This window comes from Salmo salar, chromosome 05, assembly GCF_965601325.2.
Source record: "Salmo salar chromosome 05, fSalSal1, whole genome shotgun sequence".
NCBI lineage: Eukaryota > Metazoa > Chordata > Actinopteri > Salmoniformes > Salmonidae > Salmo > Salmo salar.
The window spans coordinates 70,785,001-70,802,859 of NC_138295.1; the positions used below are offsets into that span (position 1 = coordinate 70,785,001).

At 44.4% G+C, this 17,859-nt stretch overlaps 1 protein-coding gene across 2 annotated transcripts in view; it reads left to right on the forward strand.

The window, feature by feature from the left end:
- Window positions 1-10,936, forward strand: part of LOC106605682 (basal cell adhesion molecule) — an 87,808-nt gene extending 76,872 nt beyond the window's left edge. The window contains exons 11-17 of one of the 2 annotated variants that reach the window (XM_014201572.3): window positions 500-624; window positions 809-950; window positions 1,170-1,205; window positions 1,780-1,800; window positions 2,389-2,530; window positions 2,829-2,925; window positions 8,371-10,936. In XM_014201572.3, the coding sequence (XP_014057047.1) occupies window positions 500-624; window positions 809-950; window positions 1,170-1,205; window positions 1,780-1,800; window positions 2,389-2,530; window positions 2,829-2,925; window positions 8,371-8,373 (566 nt within the window). In that variant the 3' untranslated portion in view covers window positions 8,374-10,936. The remainder of the gene's footprint in view (window positions 1-499; window positions 625-808; window positions 951-1,169; window positions 1,206-1,779; window positions 1,801-2,388; window positions 2,531-2,828; window positions 2,926-8,370) is intronic. The other variant, XM_014201573.3, reaches the window with a different exon arrangement.
- Window positions 10,937-17,859: the final 6,923 nt, after the last annotated feature.

Below are 17,859 nucleotides of genomic sequence, written 5' to 3' on the forward strand. Positions count from 1 at the left end.
TAATCGTTATTTTATTTCCTGCCATTCTTTCCCTCCTTTTTCTCTCTGTATCATCCCTCTCTTTTTCCTCTCTTCCACTTTCTTCCCAATCTATATCTCTCTGCACCTCCCTACCCTCCTCTATCCCCCTTCTCTCTACCTCTCCCTCCTCCCTCTCTCTTCTTTCCCTTTACCTCTACATTTCTCCCACCCCCTCCCTCTCTCTCTACCTCTGTCCCTCCTCCCTCTCTCCTCCCCCTCTACTTCTGCCACTCTCCCTCCTTGTCTCTTTACCTCTGTCTCTCTCCCTCCCCCCTTCTCTCTACCTCTTGCCCTCCTCCCTCTCTCGTCTCTCCCTTTACCTCTACCTCTCTCCCACCCCTCCCTCTCTCTACCTCTCTCCCTCCTCCCTCTCTCTCTCTACCTATCTCCCTCCTCCCTCTCTCCTCCCCCTCTTCCTCTACTACTCTCCGTCCCTGTCTCTTTACCCCCCCTCTCCTCTCTCCCTCCCTCTCTCTAGGTAAACCTGAGATTGATGCAGCTGTTGATGGAATGGTGGAGAAGGAGGGAGACATGGTGACTCTGTCCTGCTCTGCTCACGGACATCCTGCCCCACAGTTCACCTGGATACCCTCAGGAAAGGAGGTGAGTGTGCTTGTGTGTGTGTGTGTGCGTGCGGGTGTGTGTGTGTGTACAAATGTGTGTGTTGACAAAGCTTCATGGAGTTATGTTATGAGCTCTCAGAACAACTCCTCTAATTTATTGCATTCTCTTAACCCATCTCTCTCTCCCCCTCCCTCCCCCCTCTCTCTCACCCCTCCTCTCCCAGTCGGTGTTGGTGAAGGGTAACAAGGTGGTCAGTATGGTAATGCTGGAGGCCAGTGCTGCGGTCCTGAAGGACGGGGTCACCTGCGAGGCCAGTAACGACCACGGAGCAGCCTCTCAGGCCTTCAAAGTCACCATCAAACAAGGTCAGTATGGCCCTCCACTTCTCTTAACTTTCTTATCACTCAGTTTTTTTCTTGCTTTCGCTCTCTCTCTCTCTCTCTCTCTCTCTCTCTCTCTCTCTCTCTCTCTCTCTCTCTCTCTCTCTCTCTCTCTCTTTCTCTCTTTCTCTGTCCCTCTCCTCCATTGTGGTGTAACAGTAAACTGTAGTCTAACCCTGTTCCTCTCCTCTCTTCTCCCTGCAGCCGTCGATCCCAACGCAGCCAATGATGCAGGCAGAGGTAGACACTTATCCGTCTTCTCCCTCCTCCTTTCCTCCCTGCTGTCAGGACTCTGTGTTGTATATAGCCTGTAGTACTTCACCCTTCCTCCCAGCACTCTACTCTACTGTACATTGTATATTTCTCTATTACTACTGAACACTGTGGATATTGTATATTGTGTTTTGTTTGTCATCTTTGTATGATGTCTGTCCTATATTTTGTGGATGCTGCGACTTTTCTCTCCCCTGGGGGGGTAATAAAGGATGATATTCTATTCTATCCTCTTCCACTCTCTTCTTTTCTTTTCTTGGCGTGTCTTTGTCACTTATTTTTCCCACTGTGTTCTTCTCTTTCACTCTTCCTCCCTGTGCTGTGCTTTTCAGTTGCTGTGGGCTTGTGAGTAGCTGTAGCTCTAGAATGTGTGTGTGTTTCTACACTAGTGTGTGCGCGTGTATTTTGTGGTGGCTGTGTTTGTACACAAGTATGTGTGTTGTTGTTTGTTAGTGGGTGCACATAGTGGTGCGGCGTGTGTTGTTGCTTTGCTATGCAGTGGGTCTGAGGAACTGTCTTTCTTTCAAAATGCTGCTCAAAGGGAACCATGTGCTTAAAACAGGTCTGTACAAATACCTCTGTGTGTATGTGAGTTACACTATGTGTATGTGATACAGAGAGAGAAAAGGTGTGTTTGTGAAAGTGTGTGTGTGTGTGTGTGTGTGTGTGTGTGTGTGTGTGTGTGTGTGTGTGTGTGTGTGTGTGTGTGTGTGTGTGTGTGTGTGTGTGTGTGTGTGTGTGTGTGTGTAGACCCCCCTCTTAGCCCCACCACACTATTGTCATCTCAATCAAAGCTGAACAAACCTCCCCTTTCCCCGTTTCCACCTCTCCTCCTCTGCCCTTCACCCATCCATTGTTCTCCTCCCAACCTCACCCATCCCATTTCCTCCCCTCCACCCCCTCACCTCTTCCATTACCCACCCCTACACATCCCCTCTCCTGCCTCCATCGCTGTCCCTCCCTCTTCAACCCTTCTCCCCCTTATCCCTCCTCACCTCCCACCTACTCCTTCTCCCATCCCTCCTCCCTACCTCTTTCTCCTCTCACCTCACCCCATCCATCCCCTCTAACTTCACTTTCCATCCAACCTCTCCCTTCTCCACCTCTCCCCCATGCCTTCATCTCTCCCTCCATCTCGCCGTGCCCCTAGCTGATAAGCAGCAGGGTGGCTCCAGTGGCGTGGTGATAGCCGTGGTGGTGTGTGTCCTAATGCTGCTGCTGCTGGTGGCACTCCTCTACTTCCTCAACAAGAAGGGCAAGCTGCCCTGCAGCAAGAAGGACAATAAGGAAGTGTGAGTAACAGGAGGGAGGTTAGGGGGGAGGGAGGGAGGGGAGAGCTGAGGAGAGGGGAGGGGATGGGAGGAGGGGTGTTGAAACTGTTTCTAAAGAAAGGCATTGTGATCATTGGCGTACAGACTCCCTGTTCTCTTTACTGTATTTTACCTCCCTCTGCTAACCCTCTACCTTTTCTCTCTCCGTCTGTCTGTTCATGTTCTCTCCTTCTATCAACCTATCTCTCTCTCTCCCTCGCTATGCTATCTCGCTCTCTCCTCTCTTTCTCTCTGCCTCCTCTGTGTGTTTCTCCTGCAGGGCAAGTGGGGATGTGAATAATGACATTGTGGTGGAGATGAAGACAGAAAAGGCCAATGAAGAAGCTGGCCTCCTGAACAAGCCAGCAGCACAGCAGGTCAGAGGGCAGGGTCACTGGCAGGACGGTAGTGGTAGGAGAAGAGGGGATTGGTTTATATGCACAGTTCTTACATCAGAATAGGGTGATTCCTCACTAAACTAGAACAAAACAATTTTCACAAAAATGAAATCCATAAAGTGTCCTTAGGAGGAAGGATTACTGACATACTGTATATTTGACATTTGTATCTTAATGCATAATTGAGACATAATTAATTGAAGTTGGAATATTTGCAACATTTTGACCTCACCCAGGCCTCCTTTAATTAAGACTCCCTAATGTTTCATCTGTAGGATCTACAAAGCTAAAGTTGGTGTCATATAAAGCTTTACTGCTTGCTCTGTAATATGAGTAGTATTTTGATTTCAATAACAATATTCTTACATTAATTTATTCATATACAAAAATCTAAACATGAATGTTGAAATATACAAATATCACAACTCTAAAAGTAACAGAGATCCCACTCTAGAACTTTGATATGCCGTAGATTCTATTATGTTCAACGATATATTGAAAAATGGCCAAATCTAAAAAAATATATATATGTTTGGATTTTTCAATATTCATACAATATTCAATATTCATAAATATATAAATATATGTTTGTTTCATAAATATATGTTTGGATTTTTCAATATTCATACAGTTATGTAAGAAATGTGTTATTGAAATCAAAATACCACTCATATTACAGAGCAAGCAGTAAAGCTTTATATGACACCAACTTTAGCTTTGTAGATCCTACAGATGAAACATTATGGAGTCTTAAAGGAGGCGTTGGTAAGGCCAAGATGTTGAAAATATTATACATTTAATGAGTTATTTCTCAATTATGCTTTCAGATACAAATGTCAAATATATGGCAACAATCATTCCTCCAAATGACCCTTCTATGAATGAAATGTTGTGAAAAGTTTAGTTTTGTTCTAGTTTCATGAGGAATCACCCAATAGCTATTCATGAGGAGAGGAGATCAGGAAACCAAAGCATTGGCCTAGAATAGCATCTGGGTTTGGCTGGAATCATTACAGCTACAGTGTCATCATGAATATGACCTCAGTTATAGACAACCATTCTTCATAGGAATAACCAGTATAAAAATTAACTGCGTAATGACTTATATCAGGGTTCCCCAGTACCAGTCAAAAGTTTGGACACACCTACTCATTCAAGGGTTTTTCTTTATTTTTACTGTTTTCTACATTGTAGAATAATAGTGAAGACACAAAAACTATGAAATAACACATATGGAATCATGTAGTAAGCAAAAAAGTGTTAAACAAATCAAAATATATTTTAGATTTTAGATTCTTCAAAGTAGCCACCCTTTGCCTTGATGACAGCTTTGCACACTCTTGGCATTCTCTCAACCAGCTTCACCTGGAATGCTTTTCCAACAGTCTTGAAGGAGTTCCCACATATGCGGAGCACTTGTTGGCTGCTTTTCCTTCACTCTGCAGTCCAACTCATCCCAAACCATCTCAATTGGTTTGAGGTTGGGTGATTGTGGAGGCCAGGTCATCTGATGCAGCACAACATTACTTTCCTTCTTGGTAAAAATGCCTTTACACAGCCTGGAGGTGTGTTTTGCGTCATTGTCCTGTTGAAAAACAAATGATAGTCCCACTAAGTGCAAACCAGATTGGATGGCGTATAGCTGCAGAATGCTGTGGTAGCCATGCTGGTTAAGTGTGCCTTGAATTCTAAATAAATCACAGACAATGTCACCAACAAAGCACCATCACACCTTCTCCTCCATGCTTCACGGTGGGAACCACACATGTGGAGATCATCCGTTCACCTACTCTGCGTCTCACAAAGACACGGCAGTTGGAACCAAAAATCTAATATTTGGACAGATTTCCACCGGTCTAATCTCCATTGCTCGTGTTTCTTGTCCCAAGCAAGTCTCTTCTTCTTAGTAGTGTCCTTTAGTAGTGGTTTCTTTGCAGTAATTTGACCATGAAGTCCTGATTCACGTAGTCTCCTCTGAACAGTTGATGTGTCTGTTACTTGAACTCTGTGAAGCATTTATTTGGGCTGCAATCTGAGGTGCAGTTAACTCTAATGAACTTATCTGGGTTCTGGTAACTCTGGGTCTTCCTTTCCTGTGGTGGTCCTCATGAGAGCCAGTTTCATCATAGTGCTTGATGTTTTTTCGTCTGCACTTGAAGAAAAAAATAAAAGTTCTTGACATTTTCAGCATTGACTGACCTTCATATCTTAAAGTATTGATTTGCTGTCATTTCTCTTTGCCTATTTGAACTGTTCTTGCCATAATATGGACTTGGTCTTTTACCAAATAGGGCTATCTTCTGTGTACCACCCCTTCCATGTCACAACACAACTGATTGGCTCAAACACATTAAGAAGTAAAGAAATTCCACAAATTAGCTTTTAACAAGGCACACCTGTTAATTGAACGGCATTCCAGGTGACTACCTCATGAAGCTGGTTGAGAGAATGCGAAGAGTGTGCAAAGCTGTCAAGGCAAACGGTGGCTACTTTGAAGAATCTCAAATATAAAATATATTTTGATTTGTTTAACACTTTTTTTTGGTTTCTACATAATTCCATGTCTGTTATTTCATAGTTTTGATGTCTTCACTATTATTCTACAATGTAGAAAATAGTACAAATAAAGAAAAACCCTTGAATGAGTATTTGTGTCCAAACTTTTGACTGGTACTGTATATACAGTTGAAGTCGGAAGTTTAAATATACTTAGGTTGGAGTCATTAAAACTCGATTTCCAACCACACCACAAATTTCTTGTTAACAAACTATAGTTTTGGCTAGTCGGTTAGGACATCTACTTTGGACATGACACAAGTAATTTTTCCAACAATTGTTTACAGACAGATTATTTAATTTATAATTCACTGTATCACAATTCCAGTGAGTCAGAAGTTTACATACACTAAGTTGACTGTGCCTTTAAACAGCTTGGAAAATTCCAGAAAATGATATCATGGCTTTAAAAGCTTCTGATAGGCTAATTGACATAATTTGAGTCAATTGGAGGTGTACCTGTGGATGTATTTCAAGGCCTACCTTCAAACTCAGTGCCTCTTTGCTTGACATCATGGGAAAATCAAAATAAATCAGCCAAGACCTCAGAAAATAAATTGTAGACCTCCACAAGTCTGGTTCATCCTTGGGAGCAATTTCCAAACGCCTGAAGGTACCACGTTCATCTGTACAAACAATAGTATGCAAGTATAAACACCATGGGACCACGCAGCCGTCATACCGCTCAGGAAGGAGACGTGTTCTGTCTCCTAGAGATTAACGTACTTTGGTGCGAAAAGTACAAATCAATCCCAGAACAACAGCAAAGGACCTTGTGGAGATGCTTGAGGAAACAGGTACAAAAGTATCTATATCCACAGTAAAACGAGTCCTATATCGACATCACCTGAAAGGCCGCTCAGCAAGGATGAAGCCACTGCTCATAAACCGCCATAAAAAAGCCAGACTACGGATTGCAACTGCACATGGGAACAAAGATCGTACTTTTTTGAGAAATGACTTCTGGTCTGATGAAACAAATAGAACTGTTTGGCCATAATGACCATTGTTATGTTTGGAGGAAAAAGGGGGAGGCTTGCAAAGCCAAAGAACACCATCCCAACCGTGAAGCACGGGGGTGGCAGCATCATGTTGTGGGGGTGCTTTGTTGCAGGAGGGACTGGTGCACTTCACAAAATAGATGGCATCATGAGGATGGAAAATGATGTGGATATATTAAAGAAACATCTCAAGACATCAGTCAGGAAGTTAAAGCTTGCAAAGCCCCATATACTACCCACCACTGCGACCTGTTTGCTCTCGTTGGCTGGCCCTCGCTTCATTCTCGTCGCCAAACCCACTGGCTCCAGGTCATCTACAAGACCCTGCTAGGTAAAGTCCCCCCTTATCTCAGCTCGATGGTCACCATAGCAGCACCCACCTGTAGCACGCGCTCCAGCAGGTATATCTCACTGGTCACCCCCAAAGCCAATTCCTCCTTCGGCCGCCTCTCCTTCCAGTTCTCTGCTGCCAATCACTAGAACAAACTACAAAAATCTCTGAAACTGGAAACGCTTATCTCCCTCACTAGCTGTAAGCACCAGCTGTCCGAGCAGCTCACAGATTACTGCACCTGTACATAGCCCATCTATAATTTAGCCCAAACAACTACCTCTTCCCCTGCTGTATTTATTTATTTATTTTGTGCCTTTGCACCTCATTATTTGTATTTCTACTTTGCACTTTCTTCCACTGCAAATCTATCATTCCAGTGTTTTACTTGCTATATTGTATGTACTTCGCCACCATGGCCTTTTTTTGCCTTTACCTCCCTTATCTCACCTCATTTGCTCACATTGTATATAGACTTATTTTTCTACTGTATTATTGACTGTATGTTTGTTTTACTCCATGTGTAACTCTGTGTTGTTGTATGTGTCAAACTGCTGTTGCTTTATCTTGGCCAGGTCACAATTGTAAATGAGAACTTGTTCTCAACTTGCCTACCTGGTTAAATAAAGGTGAAATAAGAAATAAAAAAAAAAAAAATGGGTCTTCCAAATGGACAATGACCCCAAGCATACTTCCAAAGTTGTGGCAAAATGGTTTAAGGACAAAAAAGTCTATTGGAGTGGCCATCACAAAGCCCTGACCTCAATCCTATAGAACATTTGTGGGCAGAACTGAAAAACTGTGAGCGAGCGAGGAGGCCGACCAACCTGACTCAGTTACACCAGCTCTGTCAGGAGGAATGGGCCAAAATTCACCCAACTTATTGTGGAAGGCTACCTGAAACGTTTGACCCAAGTTAAAGAATTGTAAAGGCAATGCTACCAAATACTAATTGAGTGTATGTAAACTTCTGACCCACTGGGAATGTGATGAAAGAAATCAAACCTGAAATAAATCATTCTCTCTACTATTATTCTGACATTTCACATTCTTAAAATAAAGTGGTGATCCTAACTGACCTAAGACAGGGAATTTGTACTAGGATTAAATGTCAGGAATTGTGAAAAACTGAGTTTAAATGTATTTGGCAAAGGTGTATGTAAACTTCCGACTTCAACTGTATATTTTATTTTTGAGGGGGCGGCAAAAAAGACTGGAAAAACACCAGGAAATCAGCTCCAAGTCATTTTTATTGAAGAAGTCTGTTCCCAAGTATTTCCCATGCATAATAGAGAGACACGTGATTGTATACAAATGTATGGAAGGTTTGAAGTGATTATGTTTTAGTCAAACATTATATCTGTTTGGGCTTCTTGAGGTCAATAAGCAGTCTACAAATGATTTGTAATTACGTTCCGCACTCAATAAAAAATCAGCCAGTGGTTGAATCTAGTTGATGATCCCTGACTTATATAATATCACATGATGTTGTATTGACTCAAAGGATTTACAGGTGCTTTGTGTTGTCTTCCACAGTGAGGAACAGAGGAGAATTTGACACAAGAAGACAGAGAGCGAAGGATGAAGGGATGGATAAAAAAAACGACAGCAGGGCTTGTTTTATTTTTGATAGAGGGAGAAATCGGACTGAGGGAGAAAAGACGGTGGAATGGGAGGGTGTTTTTGTAGGGATGGGGGGAACCTGTGTGGGGGGGGGGGTATTTAAACATGAGACCTAATACATCACTGGACATCAACTGACTTCATCATGACATTATCAGAGCATTATCCCTGTCCACCAATCACAACTCTTGGTTGAGCGTGTAGAATAGAGCTGTACAGTAAACGTGTCCAACGTGACTCTAGCCACAGTAACTCTTTTCTACCCCAATCCAAACCGAAAATGCCATTAAGTCACTGTGTGTTGCAGGAGTGTGTGTGTGTGTGTGTGTGTGTGAGTTTGTGTGTGCTATATTGCATTGTGTATCTGAGCTGTGCTTTGTTCTTCGTTCAGTCAGTGTAGAACTGGATGTATCTATTCTGTGTGGAATCTGCATCTACCCCATTCTGGTGGACATGGGAAAAACACAAACTGTCATCTTACTCTATTCATCCCTATTGTGTCACTCTGAATTCTATCCCGTAACATAGAGATTGACTGTGCCTACTGTTACATCAAACTTAAGGATCATATTCTATGCCCAAGACGATGACCAGCAGCATATTAGGCACAATACTTCAGATGTACTTTCTGACAAGCCTTTTTGGTCAAACAGGGCAAGCCAGGCCCACTTATACAAGTCAAAAGTCATTCCAACATAAATCCACTCCGGCCTTCTGATAAGAGCCTATAGTACTGTATATAATTCTAGACTGTTCTAAGGAGGAACTTACCCCTATCTCCCTGTTTGCTTTGGTCCTGGCCAGAGTCCTCTCTTTACAGGATGACATGAAATAGAAGACTCTAGTCCCTGTGTATCAATTCATTGTTTAGTTTTTCATTTCAAATCTAGAATGTTTATTCATTTATTCAAATTCCTTTCAGCTGTTACCTTAGCAACAGCAGAGACAATTTCTAACTTCCTGATCCCTTCCTGTGTAAATGTATTTTTTCTCAAACCAAAAAGCAACAAAAATGACAAGCTATTCGGTGTACAAATTAGTTTAAAAATGTTGATGAAATGTATATTATGTATCAGGTCATTTGTTTTCTTCTTTTTGTTGCTCTGTCTCTGCAAACGGAATACTGTATAACCTGTCAATCAAATGGAGGCTTACTGTATACGTGAGGTGAATCTGAATGAATCTGTGTGTTTACTGTGTCGTTAGAGTCCTGACCCTGCTACAGCTCTCGCCATATTTCATAGCCTACTGTCCTTCTCTGAGCAAAGCCATTTTAAGAAACACAACACTCCCTGTTACGCTCAGCTCACCCAATTATTATCCCCTATCTCTGGAAAATTGGAGTAATCTGGCAAAATGGGGAACGTTTTTGTCCTCCGTTGACAATCTGAAATCTCTGCCAGCTGCACTAGCATTTCCTTCAGCACAGATTGGCTTTGCAGGCTGGATGGGTTAGCAACACAGTGAGCACAGATTCACCTACGAACGTCACAGACACAGGTTAGTCACAGCTTGATGAGGGAGAGAGGGAGGGGAACAGGGGAGGTGAGAGGGGGTAGAGTGTGGGGGTGAGGTGGGAGGGTGTAGAGTGTGGGGATGAGGTGGGAGGGTGTAGAGTGTGGGGATGAGGTTGCAGGGGAGGGGAGAGGGGGTAGAGTGTAGGGGTGAGGTGGGAGGGGAGAGAGGGAGGCGAGAGGGGATAGAGTGTGGGAGGGAGGCAAGAGGGGGTAGAGTGTGGGGATGAGGTAGGAGGGGAGAGGGTATATGTGATGTTAATTGTTTTACCAAAATAAGTTGAAGAGTTATTGAGTGTCCTAGTGGGAGTGTTCCAATGTTTTGGTGCGCATTTGGTGTCTGTCTCTCTCTGCCTCACACGCTTTTTGATACTACCTGTATTGGCAGCACAAAGATATATGATAGCTGGTTGCAGTGTCCTCTATCATAGGTATACACTGGAAAAAATTGCCTTGTGAACAGGTCACTATAACCACTATCGCTTTTTCTAGGAATCATTTGTTTTTTCCAATGGTGTTTATATGTCTACTGATTTAAGAAATCTATATTTACATAACTTAATGACTGTTCTGACTACTGTGAAGTTAGGGGGAGACCAACAGGTGCATACCTTCAACTTTGGAACGCTTGGTTTTATTTGTCCAAAAAATATAAAGTGATATATAAAAAAGTGTGTTCTTTTCTTTAAAGAAAAGGGGGATTGTTGTACTTCAGAACTACTGAGTTGTGGCTTGTGTTGTTCTGTGGCTTGTCCGCTGGTTCTGAGAGAAAAGAGAAAGGTTTGAATTAGGATTCTTGTCTTGTTATACATATGTGAGTGCTTTTTTCTCTTCCTGGTATACTGTATATTTGGTGGTACAATGTTCTGTTGTGAGCTCTGTACTGTGTTCTTGTGTCTTCTTATTGAACTGTGTAGAATTTATAACAACTGAAAACCCAAGAAAAAACAACCACACTCCCACAATCTGTGTGTGTGTTTCATTTCTGTGGGTCTCTGTGTGTGTTCACTGTTAGTGTAGAGGTATAGGCCGACTCGGCTGGATTCTGTGAGCTCTGGCAGGTTGCCGTTGTACTGTGGGCTTCTGGTTCTATCAGCAGGGATGTTGTCCCTTCTTCCATCTGCCAAGCATCCATTAGGAAATTACACTGACCTGCAGAATGGGAAGGATTTGCGTTTAGAACATTGAGAGAATGAGGGGGGAAGGACTGAGATGAGGCTCTAAAAGTGTGTGTGTGTGTGTGTGTGTGTGTGTGTGTGTGTGTGTGTGTGTGTGTGTGTGTGTGTGTGTGTGTGTGTGTGTGTGTGTGTGTGTGTGTGTGTGTGTGTGTGAGCCAATCATCAAATTGAATTAGCTTTTTTTCTATTTACTTTGGTTTACAGTGTGTGTGTCCACCTCTAGTGCTTTTTGCTTCAGTATTGTCACCAATGTTATTGTGTATCATCTGTGTAACCATGCCTACCCTGGCCCTAAGGCTCTAATACGGACTGAGTTTAGCTACAGTGGCGCTAATCTGATTTAGCCATTTACCATCAGCCTATTGAGAAATGACAGCCACTGTCCCTAGCTCATAGCCTAGCCGCTACAGCGTCTCAGTAACGGTTGGCTAACAGCCAGTCCACACAAACACTCACACACACACACACACACACACACACACACACACACACACACACACACACACACACACACACACATACACACTGTGCTGAGACACCACTGCCAGAGCAAACTAAAGACGGAGATGACTAGGGATATATAGAATGATAGAGAGACAGAAGGAGGGTGAAGGGGATGGAGGAGAGAGAGAACGGGACAGAGAAGGTTATGGATGAGGGAGGGATAGATGGAGGGAGAAGTTATGGAAATCGACAGAAGAATCAGGAACTGTCATGAGAGGAAATGAAGGAGAAGAGTGATTGGCCATCCAATGGATAAAGAAGCTGTCTTGTTTAAAGATGTCATAAATTAGCATTGAGTCTGCTGTCTACTCTGTTGCAAATAGCTGAGTTCAATAAATAAAGAGAGATGGAGGGAGGGAGAAGAGGAGGAAGGGAAGGGAGAAACAAATAAAAATAATGAAATGAAGGGCAGTAAATTTTCTCGTATCTCCTTCACCTCCAAGGTTTCATATCCTGTGTGATCTGATTTTGAGTGTGTGTGTGTTTTCTGTTGGTGTGTACACGTGTCAGTAGTGGTGTGTTTTCTGTTGGTGTGTATACGTGTCAGTAGTGGTGTGTTTTCTGTTGGTGTGTATACGTGTCAGTAGTGGTGTGTTTTCTGTTGGTGTGTATACGTGTCAGTAGTGGTGTGTTTTCTGTTGGTGTGTATACGTGTCAGTAGTGGTGTGTTTTCTGTTGGTGTGTATACGTGTCAGTAGTGGTGTATTTTCTGTTGGTGTGTATACGTGTCAGTAGTGGTGTGTTTTCTGTTGGTGTGTATACGTGTCAGTAGTGGTGTGTGTTTTCTGTTGGTGTGTATACGTGTCAGTAGTGGTGTGTGTTTTCTGTTGGTGTGTATACGTGTCAGTAGTGGTGTGTGTTTCTGTTGGTGTGTATACGTGTCAGTAGTGGTGTGTGTTTCTGTTGGTGTGTATACGTGTCAGTAGTGGTGTGTTTTCTGTTGGTGTGTATACGTGTCAGTAGTGGTGTGTGTTTTCTGTTGGTGTGTATACGTGTCAGTAGTGGTGTGTGTTTTCTGTTGGTGTGTATACGTGTCAGTAGTGGTGTGTGTTTTCTGTTGGTGTGTATACGTGTCAGTAGTGGTGTGTGTTTTCTGTTGGTGTGTACACGTGTCAGTAGTGGTGTGTGTTTTCTGTTGGTGTGTATACGTGTCAGTAGTGGTGTGTTTTCTGTTGGTGTGTATACGTGTCAGTAGTGGTGTATTTTCTGTTGGTGTGTATACGTGTCAGTAGTGGTGTGTTTTCTGTTGGTGTGTATACGTGTCAGTAGTGGTGTGTGTTTTCTGTTGGTGTGTATACGTATAAAAAAAAAAATATATATATATATATATATATATATTTTTTTTTTTTAATTATAAATCCCTTCTTACATCAGCTGATATCTCAAAGTGCTGTACAGAAACCCAGCCTAAAATCCCAAACAGCAAGCAATGCAGGTGTAGAAGCACGGTGGCTAGGAAAAACTCCCTAGAAAGGCCAGAACCTAGGAAGAAACATAGAGAGGAACCAGGCTATGAGGGGTGGCCAGTCCTCTTCTGGCTGTGCTGGGTGGAGATTATAACAGAACATGGCCAAGATGTCAAATGTTCATAGATAACCAGCAGGGTCGAATAATAATAATCACAGTGGTTGTCGAGGGTGCAACAGGTCAGCACCTCAGGAGTAAATGTCAGTTGGCTTTTCATAGCCGATCATTCAGAGTATCTCTACCGCTCCTGCTGTCTCTAGAGAGTTGAAGACAGCAGGTCTGGGACAGGTAGCACGTCTGGTGAACAGGTCAGGGTTCCATAGCCGCAGGCAGAACAGTTGAAACTGGAGCAGCAGCACGGCCAGGTGGACTGGGGACAGCAAGGAGTCATCAGGCCAGGTAGTCCTGAGGCATGGTCCTAGGGCTCAGGTCCTCCGGGGGGGGAAAGAAAGAAAGAAAGAAAGAAAGAAAGAAAGAAAGAAAGAAAGAAAGAAAGAAAGAAAGAAAGAGAGAGAGAATTAGAGAGAGCATACTTAAATTCACACAGGACACCTGATAAAACAGGAGAAATATTCCCGATATAACAGACTGACCCTAGCCCCCCGACACATTAACTACTGCAGCATAAATACTGGAGGCTGAGACAGGAGGGGTCGGGAGACACCCCCGGACAGGGCCAAACAAGCAGGATATAACCCCACCCACTTTGCCAAAGCACAGCCCCCACACTACTAGAGGGATATCTTCAACCACCAACTTACCATCCTGAGACAAGGCCGAGTATAGCCCACAAAGATCTCCGCCACGGCACAACCCAAGGTGGGGCGCCAACCCGGACAGGAAGATCACGTCAGTGACTCAACCCACTCAAGTCACGCACCCCTCCTAGGGATGGTATGGAAGAGCACCAGTAAGCCAGTGACTCAGCCCCTGTAATAGGGTTAGAGGCAGAGAATCCCAGTGGAGAGAAGGGAACCGGCCAGGCAGAGACAGCAAGGGCGGTTCGTTGCTCCAGTGCCTTTCTGTTCACCTTCACACTCCTGGGCCAGACTACACTCAATCATAGGACCTACTGAAGAGATGAGTCTTCAATAAAGACTTAAAGGTTGAGCCTGAGTCTGCGTCTCTCACATGGGTAGGCAGACCATTCCATAAAAATGGAGCTCTATAGGAGAAAGCCCTGCCTCCAGCTGTTTGCTTAGAAATTCAGTAGTGGTGTGTGTTTCTGTTGGTGTGTATACGTGTCAGTAGTGGTGTGTGTTTTCTGTTGGTGTGTGTTTTCTGTTGGTGTGTATACGTGTCAGTAGTGGTGTGTGTTTTCTGTTGGTGTGTATACGTGTCAGTAGTGGTGTGTGTTTCTGTTGGTGTGTATACGTGTCAGTAGTGGTGTGTGTTTCTGTTGGTGTGTATACGTGTCAGTAGTGGTGTGTGTTTCTGTTGGTGTGTATACGTGTCAGTAGTGGTGTGTGTTTTCGGTTGGTGTGTATACGTGTCAGTAGTGGTGTGTGTTTTCTGTTGGTGTGTATACGTGTCAGTAGTGGTGTGTGTTTCTGTTGGTGTGTATACGTGTCAGTAGTGGTGTGTGTTTGTGTATGGATAGTAGTGATGGTTCATCTGCGCATCCAGCCAAGCTGATGCGGTGTCCATTAAAGATCAAATAGACATGAAAGCAGCCTGTAAAGACATGCTCTCCAGCTACCAGACCTTCATCACTGACATGTACTGACAAGCAAGCCAACAAGCACTCCCCTTTGAGAAGAAAAGTGGATCCATAGCATTAAGCTGTAAGCATGTTTAACAGGTCAGTTTGCTGCTGACAACTGAGCTTCCCCCACTGTCCAACTTCCTCATTCTGGGCTCCAACAACTGGTCCTCTGCTTCACAACACACGTGACCGCGCTCCATGACAACGCTTCAACCATTTGAGCTACCCAAAAGGTACCAATTGGATAGCTTGTATAGCTCGGCGACATTTCAAGCTAGCTGTGGAGTGAGTTTACGCCACGCTCTGTAAACTCCGTTACACATGCAACACATATACATCCAGGGTAAAGGCAGGCCATGACCGGGGCATCCCACACAGGGCTCACCTTAAACAGGTCGAAGAGCGATGAAGGCCCCCCCCCCCCCCCCCCCCCTGGGTGTCTGAGTCAGCTAGTCCGTTAGCGCTAGAGAAGAGAAGTGAGAGGTGGAAGGGAGGAGCTCGAGAGAGGGGGAGAGATGGAGGCCTGGAGGAATAGGAGCAGCTGTGTTGTGTGTACCTCTGTGAGCTCCTGTACACGCTGCAGGCTCCCCCCCCCCCCCCCCCCCCCACTGTCTGACTGTACCACAGCAGAGCAGGTGTCTGGAGAGCTATTACACAGAGAGACAGACACACACACGTACACAGAGAATCATACTTGAATGATTTTGTGTTGGTATTCACACGCACTCTCACACATACACAGTCAATTACTCCAAGGCACACTCCTACACTGTCAGCGTGTGATCATTAGTATGTTTGTTCGGACATGGCCAGTAAAATGTGTAGGGAAATGAAATGGCTGACATTCCTTGGGGCTTGTTCAGCACAGCTGTAATGAGGGGCTTCTGAGCCCTGTGTTTTAGGGCTCCATTCAATCTGTTGTGCTGAAGATCTGGCTACAGCACGATAGAAATCTAAAATCCAAGTTCCCTGTGTCAGCGGAGACTACATTCACGCTAAACGCTGCATGTGTCAGCTCAATCAGAAATTAACTTTCAATTTAAATCGTGCTATAGCGCTGAACTTCGGCGATACGGATTGAATCGAGCCCTTATTCTAATACTCTCTGTTGCCTAGCTGCCAACTCTCTCACCCAGTAAAACAGTCAGTAAAACAGTCAGAGGTGGATCACGGCGTCACACACACACACAACACAACACACACACACATACTGGTGATGGGGATTGAAGGTACTGGTATTTCTCCTGTAACTATCCTCTGAGCCTCTGCTGCCATTAGCCTTATCAGACCTGTCTACTTTAGTTGATGGTGGATGTCTGGTCCTGGCCCTGGCCCTGGTCCTGGCCCTGGTCCTGGCTCTTCCTCTGCATCTGGGGAGTCTCACACACCAGGACCTGCAGTGTGTCTGGAAGATGAAGCATGACCTCTGAGTGTGTTTATGTGCTGTACATGATTAACTCCCCCCTCCTCTACCCTGGCACTGCTGGTCTGTGTCTGCCTCCCATACTGCCCTGCCATGCATGCACACAGGGAGACTGGGTACAATGCTGGGCTCATGGCCAGGTGTTCACAACACCGCCTGTTTGTTATGCTGCTGTTGTACTGTTCTGTTGTTTTTAGTCTCCATGTGGGAACGTGTGGCCCCAGGTACAGTATTCCTCTGAGCAGTATAGCTACACACACTGTCACACAGCCAGATTGGAAAAAAACTGGAAAATAGACAATTCAAATTTTACAGAAATAAAGAGAATTGTGTAGTCCTGGCAACAGAGGGGTGTAAGTGTTTATCCCAGTGTGGGATGATTGCAGTAGGACGGGGAATGGCCTCCCCATGGGGTTTCAGTCTTTGTAGTGATGTTCTCTCTCTCTGAGCTCTAGCACCACAGCCATATCTGTGATCTCCCCAACACACTGGCATCAATACTAATGCATTATCACTGGCAATACCCGTGTGATGTTTCTCTCTCACACAAACACAAACACGCATGCATACACACATGCACTCGTACACACACAGCCTCACAAATACACTTGATACTAGTCTATACAAATCCATTACTACTGAATGCGTAAGTCTGACCTCAAATACACATCAATACAAATGTATTATTATGAACACACATGTACCATATCTATCTATCTCACTCACTCACTCACTCACTCACTCACTCACTCACTCACTCACTCACTCACTCACTCACTCACTCACTCACTCACAGGTGCACTATCCCACACATACTGTACACTATTTACCACAGACATATCCAGTCAGGGTGCAGGTGGAGCAGGTGGAGGGGGCTACATTAGAGGGATGATGAGATGGGCTGGAGCACTCACTTCCTGCACTCTCTAACCATGATGGCGAGAGGGAGAGAAAAGAGAGCGAGGGAGAGACAGAAACAGAGGTTATTAATCAGAGTTAATTTACTTAGTTAATTCCTCCATTAGATGTATTATCCCCACCCCCCCACCCCACCCCACACACACACACACACACACACACACACACACACACACACACACACACACACACACACACACACACACACACACACACACACATATACACCCCCCTCCCCCTCTCTCTGTTTGCTATTAGCTCGGTATCATTAGAGCACTCGAAAGTCATTTTCCCCACTGATGAGTCCCGTGTCTCTACTAGGCAATGGGGACAGATTTGGAGAGATTGAGTTTTTATGCTCCGTTGTCTCTTATAAATGAGTAAAGCCTTTACACAGACACTCTGCTTTCAGTTAATGGGTGTGCGATACACACTGAGGCACACATGACGGCACATAGCGAGTCACACAGAGTAAATACCACGTGTAGAGTCACTATGACATTACTGTGATTTTTCTTATCGCAGTGTTGAGTCCGTTCATTTATCTATGCCACCATACTCTGAGACTTCTCTGTGTCTACTTTTAACCCCCCCCCCCTCTCTCTCACTCTCTATCTCTCTCGCTCTCTCTCTCTCTCACTCTCTCTGTGACTTCCTCTCCTTCTTCTTCCAGGACCATGAGTTTGTTAGGTG